At 40.2% G+C, this 24,672-nt stretch overlaps 1 protein-coding gene across 11 annotated transcripts in view; it reads left to right on the top strand.

The window, feature by feature from the left end:
• The window catches only part of ADGRL3 (adhesion G protein-coupled receptor L3), a 1,100,912-nt gene that overhangs the window by 1,000,127 nt on the left and 76,113 nt on the right, over positions 1–24,672 (top strand). For 5 of the 11 annotated variants that reach the window (XM_072113827.1, XM_072113823.1, XM_072113824.1 and 2 more), the window contains one exon: positions 1,956–1,973. The exons of 3 other annotated variants lie outside the window; for them this stretch is intronic. In XM_072113827.1, the coding sequence (XP_071969928.1) occupies positions 1,956–1,973 (18 nt within the window). Of the gene's footprint in view, positions 1–1,955; positions 2,008–24,672 lie in introns of all 11 variants that reach the window. 3 more of the 11 variants (XM_072113833.1, XM_072113829.1, XM_072113830.1) reach the window with 1 other exon arrangement.

Genomic DNA, 24,672 nt, shown 5'->3' with positions numbered 1-24,672 from the left:
AGGGAGGGGGAACTAGAACTGGGAGCAGCAGGAGGGGGGCACTAGAACTGGGGGCAGGAGGGAGGGATAACTGGAAATGGGGTCAGGAGAGGGCTGTCTGAGTGAGGAGAGAGAGACAACTTTGGGGGGCTAGGTGTCTGTGGGGGGGGGGGTGCAGTTTTATAGCAGTTATAGTCCAGTACATAGGGGGCAGTAGTATATCAGCTATATTCTTATACATAGGAGCCAGTATTATAGTAGTTTTGTTCTTGTACATGGGTACAGTATTTTATAGGTATATTTGAGTACATAGGGGGCAGTATTATAGTAGTTATATTCTTGTACATAGGGGTCAGTATTATGGTAGTTAAATTCTTGTAGACAGGAGGCAATATTATAGCAGTTACATTCTTGTACATAGGGGGCAGTATTATAGTAGTTATATTATTGTACATATTATAATAGTTCTATTCTTGTACATGGCAACCCGTATCATAGAAGAAAAAAGACTTGAATCAACCTTTTAAAGCAGATATTAAGTATGAATACTGGTTGGCTGCAGGCGGGACACAGTACTGGGGTCTATCAGAGCCCCTGTGTGCAGCCAGTTATTGACAATTATTACCTGCTGCATGTGTTCAGGCAATTTCCACCATCATTAAAGGGTTTTCCCATGAACTAAAGTTAGCCCCTATCCACGGAATAGGGCCTAACTTGCTGATCAGTGGGGTTCTCAGTGCTGAGACCCCCACAGATTGCGAGACCGAAGGACCTCGTTCATCTGTCAGACTAATGGATAGGGCCTAAGTTTAGTTAGAGGGAAAACCCCATTAATATTGTCTTATTTGTGTGCTTTATTGTAGTCTGCTCTGAGGTCTATGTTACTTATTATAAAAATGCAGTATTATGCAGTAGTGGTTTCTGGGGGGTATTTACGATGTACTATGGGTTTGCTGCATCTAGGGTTTTAGTTAATAGAATGACCCCCTGAATGGTAGCGGCATGACAATGCGGCCCTTGGGTGGAAAAAGGTTGTGCACCCTATAGGATATCTTGTTTTTGCTTTCCTTTATTTACCTCTTTATTTACCATACAACAGAGGACTTATTGTGCATAAATATTTTTTGTCTGGCTTTTGGAATTGACAGTGGACTAGCATATTTTCTCTCTTGTCTCAGGCATCCATTGTTCAAGGGGCAGTAGGAAATGTGCCAAGCTATTGCCTGGTTTGCCACCCTCTAAAATTGTCCCTCTGTGTGATTTATAACATTAACAGGGCATATTAAATTAAGGAAGGATATTAAAATGTGAGAAATTGATTTACACTGTTATAAATTCATGATACACAGAATACACATTGTTTGCTGAAAAAATAACAGCATCCCTTTAGTAGGTACCTTATGTTTATGCTAATATACATGTAAATAAATATGTAAGGTATTGAATAAATCAGTTGAGATAAATAAAACCATCGAACAGAGGTTTTCATTTTTTAAATGTTTTTTTTAAAGTTATTTTTTCAAGAGGAACTTTTACCTAAGTCCTACAATTTGAATCCTTTAATAGGTGCCACTGCACTGATTCTGGCATAGTTAAAATTTTGGCTTTCTCTAGCCACAATACTCAAGTGATCAATGTCTTTATTTTAAGATAGAGTCAAGAATCATCTAGCTTTCATATGGCTTTTCCTGGGCTGAAGCAGAAAACCACTCTGACAATTACTCTGGAAAAGTCTGGACTAAGAGTAAAAATTCCAGCAATGTCAGAATCAGAATCAGATGTGTGTTAAAAATGTAAATACTTTGGGTGGTGTTCAAGGTGGTAAAAGGTCCTTCTTAGGTTTTAATAAATATTGATTTTCTTCTCCTGACAGTATCCAATAGAACTATTCAGCTTATGTTTCAATTATTCCAACTGTTTGAGTAAGCTTACTTATTGTTTTTTTTTTCTTTCCTTTTCTTCATGCTGTCGCTTAGAGCCCTACAGAGAGACAAGTATGGGAGTAAAACTAAATTTTGCTTATCAAATGTAAATTTTAATTTAATTTATCATATTGATTAAACATTTATCTAGCATTGGTGGAGATTTTTGATAATCTTTTTCTTTAGTCCTTGCTGTATTTTGGGGTACCTTATGTTTATGACTTTTCATTTACCAGTTAGTAAAATATATTTGTTTGTATAGGTTTTTTTTATGAATTTGTAATAGGTGCCAAGTCATACAGCAAAATATAATTGAAGAAAAGAAAAATATTGATATTATTGGTTGAAATGAAGTGGTGTATTTAATGTTTTTACGATTGTTTAAAGAGGTTCTAAAGTTTTAGTAAACTGAGCATTAAAATACTTTCTAATTGACTTGTATTAAAGTTTTATCCATGCTGTGTATAACTGCACATACCTCATTTTGATTTAGCAAAGAATACATTCAGTGACGTGATGATCTTGGGCTCTACTTTTAGATGGCACATAAAATTATTGAAAATATAATCAAATTTAGTTTTCTCCTCAACTGAAGGACTCCAAAATATTTTTATAGCCTTGCTGCATAAAATTCTTGTAAACATAACAGTTTCTCAGTTCACAATTGGTTAAAGCACAGTCTTCTGAAAATACTGTCTGATGTTGGTTACTTTATTTATTACCATTTTATTATTTATTTTATATTATTATTTTATATTATTTATTTATTGGTTTCAACAGATTTGTTGTAAATGCTTTTATTGTCTTGATTTCACATCTCAGTAATTAGTTTTTGTGTCTGTTGTTTTAAGTCAACACCAGAAGTAGAGACTTCATATAGTACAATATAGAAAAAAATTAGACTTTGGTGTTTGAGTATTACCTTTACTAAAACATTAGAACCCCCTTAAATATTTATATTAAATATCACACTTATATGTAATATTATATGTCATTTGATTCATGTATGAGGGACTGAACACTATACAATAGAAGTATGTTATTATTTAATGCAACTTTTTATATATTGGTTTTGTTTAAACCTTTTTAAATTAAATATATACCAAATAATAATTATAAATATATTCTGTTTAACTCTCAACATCCTCTGTTTCTTTAGTTTGCATTATTCCATCAGTATAAGGAGACTATTTTGTAACCAGATGTTATACAGGCAGCCCCTGGGTTACGTACAAGATAGGTTCCATAGGTTTGTTCTTAAGTCGAGTTTGTATGTAAGTCGAAACTGTATATTTTATCATTGTTGATCCAGACAAAAATTAGTTTTGCCCCAGTGACAATTGGAGTTTTTTTTTGCTTTAATTGGACCAAGGATTATCAATAAAGCTTCAATACAGACACCTTACAGCTGATCATTGCAGCCTGGGACAATGGTAAAGCATCCAAAGAGCTTCCCTAGAGATCACAGTGGGCAGAGGGGTCCCTCTTTAACTAGGGGTTAAGTAGGGGACCGCCTGTACTCAATTCAAGAAATTAAATTAAATATAGGAACCTATTTAGTGTTTTGCATACCACTCTATGTGACCTAACATGTTTGAAGTGAATCCGCTAAATAATTTTCACTAACAGGGTTTTCCAGTCTTTGCACAATTTAAGCAGTGAGTGAGATAGAGGTCAAAAACCATTGTTCTTAAGAAATTTGTGAGATCCAGAGGTGCAGCTATTAAAATTGTTTTTTTAAAGATTTTATTTTTCATTTTTCAAAAGATACAATATCGCACAAAAAGGCACAAAAAGCAAAACAACATCCGCCCCAGGGATGTATAAGGCACAATAATAAAATTAGGGATAGCGGCTATCCTATGGATATTCCTATTTGTGAGTATGTATATGCATTGATACAATAAAATAAGATAATTAGATTTTTGGAAGATTGGTGATAGCCAACCATTTTTTCTCTTCTCTCTGTCACATGCCGTAAGTGGATACTTAAATTCAGAGTGGATTCAGAGCACCGCAAATACCATTGGAACTGTGCATGTTGTAGCAACTATTTGTGTGCAGCCCTTATCTTAGTTTGCATTGTATCAGCATCTAGGACAGTGGAAGTGACACTATTTTCTATTTTTGTAACGATAAAATACATGGGATACAGGGAATACATATTTCAGACTAAATGGAGTCCTTCCTCAGTTTATAAAGGGCAAATTTGGCTGTTACACTGTGTTCTAGTTTACAGATTAATAGGAGTGACATATACAGTGTAGCTCATTGGCGCACATTTATTAAAGCCCCTGCACCAGTTTTTTGTCTGACTTTGCACGTTCTTTTCAGTGCAAACATGTGGTAGTGTTTGTTTCACGGACACTTTTTAAATAACCACTCAAATTTTTAGGGTCACCCAGACAATTTTGGGTTTTTCATTAAAAATCATACTTTTATTTTTCAAATGAGTTGCAAAATTAATAGAAAATAATGCCCATAATGTCCAGACCTTGCCAAGGTTTGAAATATTTTTGTTTTTAATTTGAAATAATAAGTTTCTCCTTCAAAATTTGCTTTCGCTAAAGAATGTTCCCTTTGCTGAAATTACAGCATTGCAGACTTTGACATTCTAGCTGTTAATTTGCTGAGATAATCTGGAGAAATGCCATTCCATGCTTCCAGAAGCCAGATCCACAAGTCAGATTCTTCTTCCACAACAGCTGAATGGGGTTGAGGTCTGGTGAATGGGCTGGCCACTCCATTACAGATAGAATATCAGCTGCCTGCTTCTTCCCTAAATAGTTCATGCATAATTTGGAGGTGTGCTTTGAGTTATTTTCCTGATGTAGGATGAAAGAGTCTACAATCAAGCGCTGTCCACAGGGTATGGCATGGTGCAGCAAAATGGAATGATAGCCTTTTGACAATGTAGAAATCTCCCAGTTTACCAGTACCAAAGAACACCCAAACCATCACATTACCTCCACTATGCTTGACAGATGGCATCAGTCACTCTTCTAGCATCTTTTCAGTTGTTCTATGTCTTACAAATATTCTTCTGTGTGATCCAAACAGCTGAAACTTAAGTACATCTGTACATAACATTTTTTTTTCTTCCCTATCCAATGTTTGTGTGTTTTCTTTTTGCCAATATTAATCTTTTCCTTTTATTAGCCAGATATGGCATTTTCTTTGCACATCTGCCCTGAAGGCCAGCATCCTGTAGCTCCCCCTTCTAACTGAAGAGGTTGACACCACACCTGTGAGGTGTCAAAACTGTAATGTATTTATTTGTCCTGCTGCTTAGTTGTGCAGTGGGACCTCACACTATTTTTTCTACTCTGGTTAGAACCAGGATGGCAGTTGGAACCAAGAGAGCTCATGCGCTGCCGGCTCTTTACTACTGCCAGCAGATTTTCCATCAGCGATGCACGGGTTAACACCTGCGATTGGTGCCAGCATATTCCATGCCATATATAGGAAAAATTCATGCAGTGCACTTCACAAAAAATGTATTTTCACCATTTACTTCAGGGCTCTTTTTACATATTTCACTGTGCAGTCGATATGACTCCTTTCTGTTATTCTCTACAGTCATAAGGATACCAAATTTCAAATGTTTTATTAGGTTTTAGTTGATTTAACCACTTTCAGCTCAGCACCGTACATTTACGTCACAGAGTGCTGTTAATAAGTGCTCCATGCAGTACATGTACAGTGATGTCACAATGCTGGTTTAGCTCATCGCCAGACCTCAACTGGCATTGGGAAACTAGGGAAGTCAGCTGTAACAAATGTGGGTGTTAACCTGTTAAATGCCACGCTCAGCGCAAATGCATTTAAATGGCTTAAGGGTTCTCCCCCACAATTGGTGCCGATCAATGCAATGGCAGCCATGGGGACCAATCAGTATTGTAGGTTCTTATAATGAACAAGCAATAAGACAGTTATTCATATCCTATCGTGGGACTACTTAATGAATAGAAAATGCCCAAAGCCCCATTTAATTTTTATAAAAGCTACATATAAAGGAAAAAAGTGAAAATCACTATGTCCTCAATGTCCACCATTCACATTAGCTCTTCCATCCTTCCTTCAACTTGGTACACCTCTCATGTACAGTACTCTACATATTATTGAAACCTCCAAAAGAAGGAACACAGGGGAAAGGGACTCAACCGGTGCATTAAACAATATGTGCCCCTGTGTCAAAGTAGCGCCCAGTTCACTGACCCGAAAAAACTATGGAAGAATATCCTATTTTAACCCTCAAGAGAGGGGAGAAACAGCCAGATTGACACATAGAAGGAATAATTAAAATATATAACAATCTTTATTATCATAATTGTACATACATAAACACATTTTGCACATAATATACTTGACAAATACAGTTCTGAAGTGGTGAAACACAGACAAGAAGCGGTCATGCCCGGAAATACATATGGAGGAATGTAATAGTGATCATATAGAAGAGGGGAGGATTGGGTAATAACATGGCCCATCGGTTTTAGTGATATACTGAAACTCGTAATCAGGTAGCCGGATTAAATGTTCAAATAATGTAAGGGGGCACTTGTAGTAAAAATCCAGTCCTTAGCAGGGTGTAAATGTGGCGAACTCCAATGTCCAGGGAAGCCCCATTTAATTTTTTTTATAAAAGCCTCTATAAAGGAAAAAAGTGAAAATCACTATGCCCTCAATGTCCACCATCCACATTAGCTCTTCCATCCTTCCTTCAACTTGGTACTCCTCTCATGTACTCTACATATTATTTAAACCCCATATCCTGTATATTTCTGCTGTGAAGTATATAATTCACTCTCAAAAATCACTAAACCATCATTTTTGTCTGCCTATCTTCCTCCTAGTAGCGGCAGGTGATATCTCTCAGAACCCTTGCCCTCCTGCCTTCAGTTCCAAACTTTCCACATTTCACACAAACCCTGCTAACCTCAAAAATATCCACTGAATCCCCTTTTCTCCCTCTCCTCCTCCTACAGTCCTTTCAAAAGTCCACTTTGAAATGTGTACTCCATTCATGACCTATTCATTTTTAAATCCTTTGATCTGCTGGCCATCGCTGAAACGTGGATCCAGCAGGATGACACTGCAATTCTCTCACTCCCCCAGACCTGAGAATAGGCGTACTTCTCTCTCCACTGTGGACTTTCAGGGTCATTCCTCCTGTACCATCTCTCAGGTTCTTTTCGTTTGAGGTCCAAACCCTCAGGCTTTTCTCCCTTTGTCTGACGGTAGTATATTGTTCTCATGGCTTGCTCTACCAGTTTCTTGACCACTATGCTTCTTGGCTTCCACACTTTATATCCTGTGATATTTCAGCACCCATTATTGGAGACTTTAACAACCCTTTTAACACCCCCATCCCCTTCTGTCTCTAAGCTTCTATCACTAACTACCTCTTTAGGACTATTACAACTCTCTGATACTAAAGGAGGGAAACATCCTTGAATTGGTCTTTCCCCGACTCTCTGTAGAATCTGTCTTTACTAATACTACTTTCCACTTTCAGACCATGATCTTCTATCATGTACTGTAAATAGTTTTTTTCCTTTACAAAGTATGCCTATTAGTATGTGCCATTAGTAGTCGCCATCTCGCAAAAACTGTGCAGTCATCACTGTCTGTGGAAAAAGTTGTGCACATCTGTAGACTTTCTTCACATCAAAATTATTCTAAGAACCTACAACTATGCCCTCCATCTCCACAAACAGGTGTACTTCACTAATGTCATATCCTCGCTCTCTAATAATCCCAAAAGGCTCTTCAATATTCTTCAATCCTTTCTTCCCACTACTAAAAGGGGGCAGCCACCTGTCACAGGCCTTGGAGCTGAAGACCTGGCCACCTATTTTAAAGATAAAACTAATTGTATCCGACAGGAAATAATTTCCCAATCCACTAACTCCATTGATCCCCTTCTTTCCGGTACCTCTCCATGGTTACTGTCTTCTTTTGAGCCAGTCATAGAAGAAGAAGTGTCCAGTCTTCTTTCCTCTGCTTGCTATCAATGACCTGACCCTTGTACAGTCCTTCTCCTCAGCACTTTTCACTTTACTAACATCTTCAACCTCTCTCTCTTTTCTGGTGTTGTTCCCTCTTCTTTTAAGCATGAGGTTGTTGTCCCATTACTAAATAAATTCTCCCTAAAACTGTTCCCCTTTTATCTCCAAACTCCTGGTGTATTCTCAACTAACCCGCTAACTCCCTCCTCAATCCCCTACAATCTGGTATGCGTACCATGCTTTCCACTGAAACTGCTCTTTCTAAAGTGTCCAATGATTTCCTAACTGCTATGTGACTGACTATTTTCTGTTAATTCTTCTGGATCTCTTGGTGATACTGTGGACCACCAGATCCTCCTCCGGATGCTTTGCTCTATTGGTCTGAAGGTCTGAACCTTCTTGGTTTTCTTCCTATCTCTTGGACCGCACTTTCAGTGTCTCCATTTCTGGATCCCTCTCTTTTCATCTTCCTCTTACTATTGCGGTTCCTCAGGTCTCAGTCCTAGGTCCTCTTCATTTTTCACACTTTTTCCCATCAGACAAACCATAAGAAGATTTGGTTTCCAGTATCATCTCTATGCTGTAGAGCCACCTATATACTTCTGCATGTAACATCACCCCTGTCTTACTTCAGAGCACCAGTGATTGTCTCTCTGCTGTCTCTAACATTATGTCCTCTCTCTTCTTAAAAATTAATCTGTCTAAGACTGAACTTCTTGTCTTTCAACCATCTACCAACTCAACCATGACTTCTCAATCTTGGTCTGTGGGATCACTATAGCGCCGAGGCAGCAGGCCCACTGTCTTGGGATTGTGCTGGACTCCCACACTGAACTACTGTAACTCCCTACTTATCGGTCTTCCACTCTCTCCCATCCAATCTATTCCTTATGCAGCAGCCAGGCTAGTTTCAGACCAAATGCTACATGGATGCCTCAAGTTTGTGCCAGTCACTGCACTGGTTGCCAGTCTCCTTCAGAATACAGTTTAAAATAATCACCCTCTTCCACAAAGCTCTGCATAAGCTGCACCCCTTATATCTCCTGTCTCATCTCAGCCTATCACCCAACCCCTGCTCTTCGATCTGCCAGTGATCTTAGATTAATCTTAATTCAAACCTCTCGTGCATCTTTGCAGGACTTCCCGAGCTGCACCAATTCTCTGGAATAGTCTCCGGACTATTATACTAATACCCAACCTCCAAAGTTTCAAACCTGCTCTTAAAACCAATCTCTTTAGGCAAGCCTATTACAGTCGTTAACTGCATGAAATGTCACTCTCACTTTACTAACCCATCTGACTCCCCTCCTACAGTCTGTTATCTGGCACACACCATATATCAAGCTACAGGTTTCTCTGAAGTCAAATTCACCACTGATTATCTTTGGAGGACCTCCTGCTGGCCCCACAATTCTCTAAGGGACACTGGAAAGAAGCTAAAATGATGCAAATTTTCCATCTTGTCCTCAGAAGGCCAATATGATATGAACTTCCAATATGATCCAATATGATTGAACGTTGTTGAGGAACAGGGAGCAATAAGTTACTGCTTTAATTTTTGGTTGGCACCTCTCAATAAATAAGGGGAGGTTTGGGTTGCAGTTTGGGCACTCGGCCACTAAAAGGTTCGCCATCACTGTGCTATGGAATATAATGGCACTATATAAAGATCAATATTATTAATAATAAGCACAATTCGTTTCACGCTAGTCCTATCACGCTCTCTCCATACTCCCCACACGGCAGCACCAGGACACAATAGTACATCCTGGTGCGAGAAGTGGTTAAAAGAAATACAAATATTATATACCCTCACAAAAATGTACCATTGCTGAAAATAAATTTCTTTTATTTTTTGTGGTTGTGTAAACTTAAGGACTATGAATGATGTCATTGGGGAGCAAAGATCAGGACAGACCCGAGGACTTGTCATTTCTGAAGATCTGTTACAATGTGCGAGTTACACATTCTAACAGATCATGTGCAAAATTCCCGTACTAATACTACAGCATTGAAAATGCCGTGAAAACATCAGCTTTTACTTAAAACTCGCATCAAAGTGGAAGTTTACGCACAAATAGGCATTAAAAAACAATTAAAAAAGTGAGCAGATTTATATATACCACAATACAAGAAAAAGAATTTACTTTTCCCAAAACTGCTAAAACAAAAACCATACCATATTTGGTTGTACTCCACAAGTGTTTAAAAATATATAACAGCTCTATTTTGGTCAAAATCAATTTTTTTCAGAAACCACCGCCTACCATGTATGCAAAAATAACTTTTTCATTCATACACACTACCACCTTCAACTTTGCAGTAAACCGTAATAAAATGCAAATATTACTTGACGATTCAAAATACTTATATGTACAGAAAATATACTTTCCTAACACAGTAAGATGTGAGGAATTCATACATACCCCACATGTGTATATTCACCAAAATATGCAGCAAAGGGAATGTTAAATCCACAGTGGGCGCCAAACATATAAAAATCGCACCCGAAATTCTCACTTTAAACGTAAATATCTTCATCTTCCCTGACACATTTTAGATTCATGTGAAAGAAGAAATTCTCTTTCATAGGCAAAAAGAAGTGTGTTCCTAGGTGTCATAGAGCCAATGTTATAGCCCTCTGAAACATATACATATGCAACCCTGTGAGGACGTATGAGATAAATTCTTGGCAGGGAAAGCAGCCGTTTAAAAACAGAAAGGGTTTAAAGGTGAATCTCTAAAGCCTATCACTAAATAATATTATCTTCTTAGTTCACTCAGTGCTCAACACAATAGGGCACATTTACTAAGAACATTGTACAGTTTGCCTGTGTATAGTGCAAAGGGTGCCAGATTCATGATTTCTGGTGCCCGTTCTTCATGAATCTGGCACCCTCTGCATGGGTTGTGCAACACACTTCTGTTGGAATTTGCATGTTAAATCTGGCGCAAGGTCCGACTGAGTATCGGAACGCCCCCTTCAGTACAAAAATTTATGTTGCATGATGACTAGTGCAGCCGCGCCACAAAAGAGTCGCATGCGACACAAATGTGGTGCGGACACTTCAAAAATACCTGTGCAAAGTAGTTTGCACTGAAAAGAACATGCAAAATCCGACAGAAAACTGCCACATGGCACTTAGTAAATGTGCCCCAATTAGTTGTATTCATTTGCATCTATTAGGAGATTCATTTTTTTAGTTGATTTGTATAAAAAATTCATAACTGTTTGATGCAAACCTGCCTTGAACTGCTTTGTCTTCAATCCCATTCAGAGAGAAGTGAGTCCGAAAAACAGTTTGGCTCACCTGTAAGAATTTATCACTGTTTACTTTCAAACATTTTTTAAAGACAGTATAGCTGGGATATTGTGGTGGGGAGCAAAGCCCCAATATCCCAAAGAGGCAACAAAGCAAAGGAGTCAAGACTCTCACCTGAGTTCAGATGATAAAAGCATGTAATGATGTGGAGAAATCCAGCTGCCACTTCTAGATGACCAGGATCCCGGAACGATGTAGAGAATATACATATATATCTCTATCTCCGCGTGAGCTTTGAATACAACGCCGTCCTGACTATTCCTCCGGGTTATGATACAAACATTTTTTAAAGAAAATTAGTGTCTCCCCTTAAATTATTAACTTAACATTTTTTTTTAACAGATCACAAATGCTTTTTGGTTTTCAAGGAAAGAGAATTAAAGTCACTAGTGAGAAAAAAAACCTCTTCCTCTACTTTGTTGCTCATTTTGGAACTTGTATTACCCGCTTTTTTTTGTACATGTCATCTCATTAGGTCTCAACGTAGAGCTATCACAACCTGTATTTATACTGGTTGTAACCTTTAACCATGAAGCCAGACGTTTGACAGATGTATAGATAAGCAAAGAAAAAGAGATAATCTTATGACTTAAAAAACATTTGGTGCACAAAAGGTCCTAATGCATCTTTACTCAGAAGGAGCTCCTCCCCGACTCCCTGAATGTAAACACAGTGGGGGACATTTATCAGAAAACTTGTGTACAAGTACAGAAAAAAATCTCAATTATTAGGGACGGTGGAGGGGTGTGAAGGGGCACGCGGCCATCAGCAGAGTGGGCCGGTATGGGGAATGGGCCTTCATTACTCTGATGGATTGCCAAGGAGTCGGAACAAGGTATGTGGGACCCCATCGGACCCAGCGTTTTCGTGATCGGTGGGGGTCTTATTACTGAGACCCCCACGATCAGCAAGTTAGGCCCTGTCCGCAAACAAATTTTTGTGGGAAAACCCCTTTAACCAATGCTATCCTTTGAACTATTATAAAGCTAGCTGGAAGCTGGTTGGACAGTGCTGCCACCTCACTAGGGGAGTATAAAAACCCCTTGTGGGCAGGGGCACATGGTCTTATACAGGTGTTCTTCAGTCTAAGCAGAAGCAGAGCAGAGTAGAGCACCTGTCTGTGCTGCACAATCCAGTGTCACACTACCAGGAAGCAGCGGTGTCTCAGGCAGCTGCCTGACACCTTGGGCAGGACAGGAGGCTAAGCCCCAGAGCAGAGGTCCACTTTCTGGACTCGGCTCTATCTAACACCCTAGCCTGAAGCTACTACTAGGGTGTGAGCAACCCTTCCTGCGGACCAGCTATCTCCTAACAGCTTTCCAGCCTGCGGAACCTGCTGCTGTTGATGTTAGGCCATTGCCTGCTGTTGGAGTTCCAATAAAGAACCATGATTTGATTTGCACAACGCGCCCACATGTGATCCCTGAATCCGACTGCTTCACCATCAAGGGCTCCCTATCCTCCACCACCAAGGGTTTTCCCATCTCAGTGGTTGCCCCAGGGAGAAAACTCTTTCATCAGCCGCTCCCACACTTGCACTCACCACCTGCTGGAGACGTGCCAGGCTGTAGACCCGTCCTCTGGTCCCAAAAACAAGCACTGTGACCATAGCGCCCAAGACTGCAAAAGCAGACCTGTTTGTGATGCCACTTGCAGCATCCCCCTAGCCCCTGGCTTTTTACAACCACCGAAGAAAGGCTAGGGGGATGCTGCAAGTGGCATCACAAACAGGATTATCTACTTCTGTGCCTTATTCTGGAACTTTGAACTTTTGTTTCATTAAACTGTGCTGCCTAGCCTTGCTGTTAAGGCCCTACTGTGATTAGACTTTGCAAGACCGACTGTGTTCTATTGCTGCTCCAGAACCTTCGGGGTTAAATACTCCCAAAGAAATGTGTCTGCCCTGCTACATCTGCTGCTGCAGTGCTGGAAGACTTAATTCCTGCAAACTCTGTGCTACTCAGCAAAAAAAACAGCCCGCCAAAACCTACTGGCAGGCTGGTTTTGGCTACTATAGGCTGCTTAGCTCTATACATGCAAGACTCTGTGGCACAGGAGAAAAACTAACCCGCCACATCTGCTGGCGGGAACGACTTAATCTGCTGCTCACCTCCTGCATCGTGCTATGTCTTGGGCTTCCACCGTGGACACTTACCTTTGGCCTGTTACGGAGCATGGCTGCACCGAATTTCTAAAATGCAGGACAGACATCTTCTCCGGTTCCATCCCTGCAGAGGACCCTCTCCACTATCAGTCCACTGGTTCCGTATGCTCCGGAGGGTTTCAGTTTTTTCCTGGGGAATCTGCCATGGCCAGTTCAAACAGCAAGGAAACCAGTATTCCCCTGGGCTCCTTCCACCATGGAGGTTATCTTAAAGGAGCCCAACACTCCATCAGCCATAGCTGACCAGCTTATGAAGTATCCAGGACCACCTGGCAAGAGAGAGCTACCTGCAACTTTTAATCAGGTACTTTATTGTATATATTCTGCTGTTATCAAGGGTAACTTGAGACTCATACCCTTTGTTCTCTAAGACAGAGACTTTCATGGGCTTACCCCAGTTGCCTGACACCTTGGGCAAGTCAGGAGAATAAGCCCCAGAGTAGAGAGAGGTCCACTGTCCGGACTTGGCTCCATCTACCAGCCCGGCCTGAAGCTACTACCAGGCGGTGAGCAACCCTTCCTGCAGACCAGCTATATCCTAACAGATTTCTAGTCTACTGAACTTACTGCTGTTGATGTGCGGCCGTTGGCTGCTCTTTGGGTTCCAATAAAAAACCGTGAGTTGAACCTCCTCTTTCATCAGCCTCTCCCTCTACTTTTCTTGCATACACCACCTGTTCTAGATGTGCCAGGATGTAGGCCCGTTCTCCAGTCCCAATACCAAGAACCTTGACCATAGCATGTCCTACAACCACCGAAGAAAGACTAGGCCCCATTGGGGGATACCGCAAGTGCAATTTGTAGGAATATTATGCTTATCCTGATGTGTTTACGTGATTGTACTGACCATATAAGTTATCTTTTATCTTGCTGAGCGTTGGAGCCCCAATGAGAATGCTGGGACACCAACCATTCACAACTACGCTACCACCAGCAATGAGAATGGGAGTTCCATTCTCGCTAATGGGTGGAACAGCAAGTCACAGTTGCTGTTTATTATTGTTAGGTCTTCAGTTATTATTATTAGGTCTTTATATTGTTATTATTATTAGGTCTTTATATAAGATCTTTAGTTATTTGCATCAGGAAGTCAAAAGTAGGTGTTATTGAATGCAATTTAAATGCAATTCAGTTAGTCGGTAGGGCAAGTATCCACTTTTGAGCTTCTACAGCCATGAGTCCTCTTGAGAATGATGCAATACATTTTTTACACCTTAGGGATCCTCTGCCATTCTTTCTTGCAGATATTCAACAGTTTCCTCAGGTTGGATGGTGAATGGTGGTGGACAGCCAATTTTAAGTCTATCCAGAGATACTCAATTGGGTTTAGATCAGGACTCTGGCTGGGCTAGTCAAGAATGTTCACAGAGTCGTTTAGTTATTATAGATTTGTGATGAGGCTCATTGTTTTTTTGAAAAGTGAGCCAGCGGTCCAGTCTGAGGTCCAGAGCACTCTCAAAGAGGTTTTCATGCAAGGTGCAACTGTTGGAATTATAATTGGCAGGTGATGAGCAGGTGCCTGGTTTTCTTCACATATACCCTTTAGAAATAACACCGAATAACCAATGAGAATCTAACCTAGTATTTCATGTATCTTTTACACCTCTTACAACTGTGATTGTTGATGTGCACAACAATGTAACAATGTACTAGTATGCATATTGTTCGGCTGTAACAGATGAAACTACAAAATTTCAATAAAAATGAAAGTTTAAAAAAAAAGAAATAACACCGAAAAGCTCAATCATCGTCTCAACAGACCAGAGACTCTTATTTCTTACAGTCTGGGAGTTCTTCATGTGTTTTTTTAAAACCGTATAAAGGCTTTCATATGTCTTGCACTGAGGAGAAGCTTCTGACAGCAGACTGTGCCATAAAGCCCCTACTGAGCACTGCATTGATAGCTAACTTTGTGGAGCTTTCTCTACTCTCCCTACTGCATCTCTGGAGCTCAACCTCAGTGATCAACTGGCCATCCAAATCTTCTTCCATTTAAAGCCTAACTAACATTTACTGCCTTACTGTTATAATGATTTTACCAAAATCTAATATATGATTCCCCCTTTAAAATCAAACCGAATGATGTCTATATTGTGCTGCTTGCCTTTTTCTTTCCAAAGTTATGGCATTTTCTGTTCTAAAAGTGTTTGACAAAAATCTTTCCCACTTGAGGTGAAGTGGGCAGAGACCGAACTCTTCCTGTACTTGCCCTGAAGTTGTGCCCAATTCAGTCTGCCCACAAATCCCATAATGCCCTACAAAGTGGGGGAGGGGAGCAGCATGGGGTGCAGATAGAGACAGATTTTTCATTAATTTCATTAATTCGAATTAACTTATTTTTAACATTTAAAATGTTAGACTTTGCTTCATAAATGTGAAGCAAGGTCAAACTGTGCATCGGAACCGTGCAAAGAATAGTGCAGCAAGGAAACATCAGTTGCGTGCGTCACATATGTGGCACTGGCACTTATTAAATACATGTGCAAGCAGTTTGCACATGAAATTACGTGCAAAGTAGGACAGAAATCTGGCGCACAGTCCTTAGTGCCACATTGGGTAGTACCTTAGATTTTATGATTCTCATATTGACATGCAATGTCTCTATTGACATGCAATGCGAGCTGTGAGATCTTATATAGACAGGTGTGTGCTTTTCCTAATGAAATGTGAGTTAAATATATTTTTAATAAATTATATAAATGTAGATAAAAATATCTACATTTCTGCTTTTTTTCTGTCAAGATGGGGTGCAGAGTGTACAGTAATGAGCAAAAAAAAGAACTTTTTTGATCTAACCAATTGGCTGAAATGAAACAGAGTGAAAAACTTAATGGGGTCCATATACTTTCTGTACCCACTGTATACAGTATTCAGCACAGAGTATAGTCACACACCAGTACAGGCAGTCCCCGGGTTACATACAAGATAGGGACTGTAGGTTTGTTCTTAAGTTGAATTTGTATGTAAGTCGAAACTGTATATTTTATCATTGTAGTTCCCGACAATTTTTTTTTTTGCCCCAGTGACAATTGGAGTTTCAAATTTTTTTGCTGTAATAGGACCAAGAATTATCAATAAAGCTTCATTGCAGACAATTTTAAGCTGATTATTGCAATCTGGGACTATTTTAAAGCATCCAGAGAGCTTCACCAGAGGTCACAGTGGGCAGATGGGTCCGTCTGTAACTATGGGTTGTCTGTAAGTCGGGTGTCCTTAAGTAGGGGACCGCCTGTATACATCAATTTTCTAGTTTCATGTCCATAGAACCCTAATGACAACGCTTGAAAAGGCTTTAATGACTGGGGCATTTTAGTGAAGTTTCAAACGTAACGGCTTAATGGCTTGTGTACTATCTTAAAGAAATTTGCGGCTTTTTTTTCATTTTCAGTTATATTTTGTAATGTATAGTATATATTTTGGGAATTACATATTTTGTGTTGGTCTTTTTGACATATAATAGTCTGTATAGGCTGCATAATGTATAGTCTTGGCTAAAATACTGCAATTGTTTTAAGTATAGCTGGGATTTAAAAAATAATTTTATTGGGAAATATTAATGTATGTTTTTAAACAGACTCTGGACCAGCACTAGCTGATATCTAAAGTCAGCGTGCGGTGCAAAAGAAGTTAAGCAGCGGGTAGTGAAGGCTGAAGACATAAGCAGAGCTGCTCAGCCGAGCAGTGACAACAATAGAGTAATGGAAAATTTTAGGGGCAGAGCCTCTTCCTTAGACATCATGGAAGAGTCTCCACCACCAAAACTTCACATAGTGCTTTTGTCATCACTGCTCAGCTGAGCAGCTCCAAGTATGGCTGAATCCTGTAAACGTTGTAACAGCCAGACATGCTGTTACTCCTATACACTACTTGCGTAGCTGATGTCTTTGTCATTCACACAAACACTAGCAATGCTTTACTATACATTACACACAGAAAGGAGCAATGTGATGTCACTTTCTCTCACCGTGTGCCCAGGCTCATTTACATAATAATGAACATGATTTTTAGAATGATTAATGTATAATTTAACTAGATAAAGGATCAGATGCATTCTTTGTGAGTTGCTCCAACAGCTGGTGACAGAATTGGTTACATATGCAACATCTCCCACTGGGGCCTAGCCTTTTCTTGGAGCCTGGAGTAAGCCGGGGCCCAGAATACTGGAGTGGCTGGCGGTTGCGGCCTAGGCACGCTAGTGTCACGGTGCTTGGAATGGGGACCAGAGGGCTGTCCTACAGCCTGGCAGGTCTCCAGCAGGTGGTGTGTGCAAGAAATTAAATGAGGGAGAGGCTGTGGTACTGGTTCTCCCTGGGGTAGCCCTTAGAGTCTGTAGTATGTGTCCCTGGTAGATAGATGGGGCGCATTGGATGGTGACACAGCCGTAGCAGGGACCAGACGGAGGCAATGTTGTGCATAAAAGTAACTTTCAGTTCTTTATTCGAAACAACAGCAACCACAGGCCAAACAATTCTGTACAGGTGCAGGCTACTGGAAGTGCTCTTGGAGAGGGAACCACAGGAGTTTGGTCACCAGCCTGGATGCAGAGACGGGCTGGGATGGAGAAGCTGTGTCCAATGCTGGAAGCTGTAGCTTTAATCCTGGGTATTTTTCAGTATCAGCCCTGTAGTAAGTGCATGTGCTCTAAGAGATGATGCTCCTCTGTCAGAAGCTGGAGCCTAAAGAGAGAGGTCTGCTCACTAGAAGAGCTGGGCCTTAAGAGAGCTGGCCTCTTCCTGTTCAGAGGTTTTGTTACTTCCTCTGGTCAGGTGGTGGCTCACTCCCCAATCACACTCCAGTTCACAATTAAGTGCTGTAGAAAGGCACAAGGTGTTGTGGTGGATGGACTCGGTGAAGTAAAAACCAGTATTGCTGGTGTCAGCGGCGTTCGGCCACTGACAATTTTGTTATTTTAGCATAGCTGCAATGCAGCTGATCCGGGACGGGTTTTTTCTGGAGCAGTCACAGTGCTGGGTGGGATGGCTGCTCCCACGTTCCAGGCCAGGGCTTGCAGCCCTATGTAAAGCCACCTGTGTCAGGAGAAGGGGGGTGGTTCCCTACCTGTGTGTAGCTGCGTGGAACACAGGGAACAGCAGAGCCAGAGCTGGGCCTTGCTGTGTGGGGAAGTCTGAGGACTGAAAAGGTGCTCCTAACCCAGGAGGGTGAAGTACAGTACTGTGCCTTTGAATGTGAACTGTGCTTGATAACATGGACTGAGATTTATCATATGGACTATGCATTTTGTTTTGCCGGCTGGAGCAAGCCCTTTTGCCTGTTATTTTTATGTCTAAATAAAGACACCTGTTTTGTTCACCTGAAAGACTGCTGCCTGGCGCTTCTCTAAAGGCTACCATTTGAGTGAACCCCTACAGTGCATTGAGGCATATCATTGGATGATAACATTAACAGTCAAATCAATATTAACCCTTGCCTATCCAGGCAGTAGCTACCGCTGCATATTACCTCTGTATGTACTAAATGGTACAAGGGGCTTATTCGCAACTACTCCTCTGCCATGCACATTGGCAGGGGTGTTGCACATAGAACTTATAATAGGTTTAGAGATGAGCGAGCACTAAAATGCTCGAGTGCTCGTTACTCGAGTCGAACTTTTTCTGATGTCAATGGGAGACTCGAGCATTTTTCAAGGGGACCAATAAAATATGTAATTTTATTGAGAAATAAGGAAGTCAGTCCTGTTTCTTTTTTTTATTCAATGGAATATTCGTGGAACTTCAAAAAGGAGAATGACCCATATTAAACATCTGCAATGTGTTCTTCACTTACTATTGTGAAGAACACCTTTCTGTACTCATGTCTTCTGATAAGTTAGCAGATGTATGCTAGGAAACATCTGCAATGTGTTCTTAACTGTGTTCACTGGGTTCTTCACTTTAATGATCCTTAATGATCCTTAAATGATCCTGTGTTCTTCACTGTTCTTCACTGTGTTACCTTAAGTGAAAGCTCGTTCTCGAGCAGGTGAAATACTCGTCCGAGCAACAAGCCGTTTCGAGTACACTAATACTCGAACGAGCATCAAGCTCGGACAAGTAAGCTCGCTCATCTCTAAACAGGTGTTCTTTAAGCCTGCAGTGGCGGATGCTACAGGGCCTGTGGTTTAGGTCTTACCCGAATGTATAAAAACAGGGAGGTCCTGTGGAGGGTTTAGTGTCCCAAATTGCCAAATTTAAGGTGAATGGACATGAAACTAGAAAATTGATCTGCACAACTGGCTGACTATACTTTGTTCCTAAATGCTGTATACATATGCTGCTGTTAGATAAACCAACACAGAGAAACACGTGTTGTAGTCTGCCTGATTATGACGAGACTTCTCCCCCAATCCCGTCCATGATGATTGTCTGCTCTGCTACACAGAAACACAAGCAAACTAAGTCTTTTAACCACAAACTTCCAGAAGAAAATTTGTTAGCACCACTCTTGTCCTTAAAGGGGTATTCTCATATGGGCATTGACACATTTAATTAACCTGCCATATACATACATTTCTTAAATTGGAAGTGATCCATTCTTTTCAGTGGGCTTTTTCACACTTCATTTTTTTCCACTGATCCAATGTTGTCAGAGAACGCAAAAAGAAAAGGTTCTAAACTGACCAGTTAAAAATCCCATTGAAAAGAATGGATGAATGGCTTATTTGTACATAAGCCAAAATGGTTTCAGTGATGTGAAAAAAATGTGAGTCTACCCTTAGATGAATTCAGTTAAATGTTATTGCCAACTGGGAACAGTGAGAAGTTCTTATAGAGCCCTATTAACTATCTGACATCCTTCTTTTAGCAAAAAATTGGTTCGCTTACATCCACATAAATCACCTTTTATCTTATATCCCCTGTCATTAAAAGGGGCGTGTGCTACTCGTCCAGCCCCTCCCATCTAATCCTTCCCATGCTTTATGCTTCCTTACTGGTCTGAGTTCATGCCGTTAGCCTCTTAACAATAGCAAACTTTACCCCATGTCCACATCTGACCACATGAACTCACAGAAGCCTCTATGGACTTCTACTTCTTTCCATTCTCGAAGGAGGCTGCTGTGATTTCATGTAATCACACACTTGGGGTACAGTTTGCTATTGTTAGAAGGCTGAGAGACCTGCAATGTTTCTCTGGTCACGTCATGAATATAACACAAGGCACCGTGTAAAAAAATGTATACAATATTTCCCATCTGTACCTAGGGCTATTATATGTATGTAGTTGAATATTAGCAGACAGTCCCTAAGCACAAGGAAGCAAAGCAGTGATTTGAAGAGTCACAGAGCTGTCAGTCCGAATAATCAGGTGTGGTTCACTGGCAGAGAGAAGAGTCACAAACACCAGACACGAGTCAGAAAAGCTCATTTGCATATCAGAAAACCATCTGTAATTAAGGTACAGAGCCTCACTGGCAGCTAAATTCAACAGCAGGTATTGTTAGCCAGGGGGTTGTCAAAATCTGGTGACCGGTCCTCTTTAAGTTTGATTAGGTTGAACAACCATGGTATACCAAAGGTCAAGGGAACTACTACTTCCAAGCCATCAGCTACATTTTCACACATTACAACCACTCTTTTCTTAGTGATAAAGTCATCCAACACATGAAAACTGCCTTGACAAAAAACTACGGGACTTCTTGAATGAAATTTTGAATGAATATGAAATCATCTCTAGAATTTCTTGTGATGGAGTCTGTGCAATTTATGCATAGATCATGGCCAAAGTGAATCAGCTGTTACAAAAGCATTATTGACACAGAGATCCATACTCCATCTGTATAAACAGAGTACGGGCTCTGCCACCTGTGGGCCACGCCCCCTGCTATGCCTAATGTCATATTTACAATACACACCTCAGCTGCCACAGAACCTCCAAATACATACTTCAGCTGCTGCAGAACCTCAAAATACACATATATGATGTGACAGTACAGGGATAAAATAAACAATGATGTCACAGAATGGAGACAATGGACACAGTGACATTGCCAACAGGCATAATGCACACACAGGGATATCGCAGTACAAAGACAGTGACATTACAGGAATAATACAGTGACATTACAGGAATAATACAGTGATAAGATAATATACACAATGATGTCAAAGTACAGGGATATTACACAGTACAGAGATAACACACTTGTGGTAGTAAAGTTAAACTAAGCATATTCACCAATTGTACAGGATCCTGGCGCTGGTCTTAATTAACCCCTTAATGCCCCGTGATGTATTAGTACATTCCCTAAATCTGATATCAAAATGAAAAAAAGTAAAAATCATAAGCATGTTAAGTATCACCCAGTCCCAAAATGTCCGATCAAAATATAACAACGGTTATTACCAGCGTTTAATGGAAAATAGCAGCTAAAGTCAGAAATGCCACTTTTTGCCCATTTTTAAAAATATAAAAACATTCTATAAAAAAAACGTATATACTCGAGTATAAGCCGACCTGAGTATAAGCTGAGACCCCTAATTTTACCACAGAAAACAGGGAAAACCTATTGACTCGAGTATAAGCCGAGGGTGTAGTATACAGCCAGCCCCATGTAGTATACAGCCTGCCCCATGTAATATACAGCCTGCTCCATGTAGTATACAGACTGCTAGGTGGATAACAAAGAGTCCAGCTCACCTCAAACCCTTGTGGAGAGCCTGACATGGCACGGAACACCCTTCTGCATGGGCAGCAACACTTCTTGTACAGGGAAAAGAAATTCCATTTCCAGCCGTGTCCAAGGCAATTCCAACTTTGTTCAGGCCGTTGGCCAATAACGCACCTGTATTTTTAAGATTATGCCTGAATAAAGTTGGAATTGCCTTGGACACGGCTGGAAATGGAATTTCTTTTCCCTGTACAAGAAGTATACTTTGCCCCATGTAGTATACAGCCTGCCCCATGTAGTTTACAGCCAGCCCCCCGCAGTTTGCCAAACAGATTAAAAAAATAAACTTAATACTCACCGTCCGGTGTCCCCGTTGTTTGTCGCGGCTCCTCTTCTCTGCGCTGTTGCCGCATCATAGTGTACGACGGCCGACAGATCGCATGGATGCGACTCTGCCGGCTAGAGAAGAGAGAAGATAGAAGAGAAGCCACGGGGAGCCACAACGAACATCAAGGACATCGGAGGGTGAGTATTATCTGTTTTTTTTTATTGACTCGGTTATAAACCAAGGTGAGGTTTTTCAGCATTTTTTGTGCTGAAAAACTCAGCTTATACACGAGTATATGCGGTAAATATAAAAAATATTAAAAGTAAAAATCAAAAGGCCATAAAGTCATCGAAATAGCAGCATTCAAAACATCAAAATTAGCAAAAAATCACACCACACACAGCTCCGTATACTGAATTATGAAAAAGTCAGAACATGGCAAAATGAAGATTTTTTTTTTATTGTAGGGGAGGTTTTAATTTTGTATAAAAACGTATGAAAACATTTGGCATCTTCATGATCTTACCGACCCAAAGAATAAAGTAGACATATTGTTTGGGTAATGGAATATTAACCCCTTCACGACGTGCACCGTACTAGTACGGCATATTGCAGCAAAGGCTTACCGGTAACACATGCGATAATTGCTAGCACCGATTGCGGGTGTTTTCCAGACGATTGCCGCCGGCAATGTCACGTCATCGGGGAGCGACTAATTGCACAATGTAATGAATGAGGAGGAATAGCAGAATATGATAGGATTGATAAGACAACCTAGGGTTAAAGCAGCCTAGGGAATCTGTAAAATAGTAAAAGTAAAAATAAAAAAGTATTTAAAAAATTATAATAAAAAAACCTAAACATTCAAATCACCCCCCTTTCCATAGAACTGATATAAATATTAATAAACAGTAAAAATCCGAAACACATTAGGTATCTTCGCGTCCTAAAATGCCCGATCTATCAAAATATAATAACGTTTTTTCACTACGTTTTACCGCATAATGGAAAATAGGGCCCAAAGTTGAAAATGGCACTTTTTTGGCATTTTAAAAAATATAAAAAAATCTAAGAAAAGTGATCAAAAGGTTGCACAGTCCTAAATATTATAGCAATGAAAACGCCATGAAAAGTTGCAAAAACTGAAACCACCCACAACTCCGTACACCAAAGTATGAAAAAGTTATTGGCGCCAGTAGATGGTAAAATCAAAAAAATTTGTACAGGAGTTTTTCATTTTTGTAAATGTAGGAAAACATTATAAAACCTATACAAATTTGGTATCCCCATAATCGCAACGACCCAAAGAATAAAGTAGACATGTCATTTGTGACGCATAGTGAACGCTGTAAAATCCAAGCCCACAAGAAAACTTCGCAAATGCATTTTTTCACAATTTTCACTGCATTTGGATTTTTTTTAGCGTTTCCCAGTACATGGCATGGAATATTAAATACTATGAAATGCAATTTGCTACACAGAAAATAAGCCATCACAGAGCTTTTTATGTGGAAAAATAAAAAATAAATAGATTTTTGAAGGTGGTGAGTGAAAAATGGAAGTGAAAAAACATAAAAGGGTCAGGTCATTTAGGGGTTAAATACCATCACTATGAAATGCAATTTTTTATGCAGATTAAGCCCTCACACAGCTCTAAACATGGAAAAATAAAAAAAGTTATAGCTTTTTGAAGGTGGGGAGTGAAAAATGAAAATGCAAAACAAAAAAGGGCTTGATTGTTATGGGGTTAAAGAGTAATCGTCAGTTCAAAAAACTTTTTATATGTTGTAGGGCAGGTAATTTTAAGCCCTTTTGCAATTGGATTAGTTACCAGAATCTTGCTCCTTACTATTGTATTCTGCAGACTTCTAGGCACATTCCTCTTCACTGCAGACTACGGAGCTAGAGACACGCCCCTTTTCTCTCCCTGCAATCAGCTGTTCACCTCATGGCTCAGTTCTCCAGAAGTTATGTGCTGACAGGAACACTAACTAATGTAGTTACCAGACACCAAAACTCTCATCTCTCCCTCAGCTTTCCCTACACTTGTGTATAAACAAATAATCCACACAGACAGAAACTGCAGCCCCCACCACCTCACACTCCACAGCAGGAAGTGGCAGGAGAGACTTTCCAAATCTGCAAGCTGTCCCCTCATGTGCTGTGCTAAAGTTTTACCTAGATAAATAGATAGTATATAGGTAGATATATAGAATATGCATAGATAGAGAGAGATAGATAGACAGAATATACATAGATAGAAAGAGATAGATATGACTAGATAATAGATAGGATATGCATAGATAGATAAATAGATAGATATAAGATAGATATGGTCAC

The sequence above is a fragment of the Engystomops pustulosus genome, chromosome 1 (genome assembly GCF_040894005.1).
Source record: "Engystomops pustulosus chromosome 1, aEngPut4.maternal, whole genome shotgun sequence".
In the NCBI taxonomy this organism is placed as follows: Eukaryota; Metazoa; Chordata; class Amphibia; order Anura; family Leptodactylidae; genus Engystomops; species Engystomops pustulosus.
The sequence above is the reverse complement of the archived record's forward strand: the minus strand, read 5'-3'. Positions and strand labels throughout refer to the sequence as shown.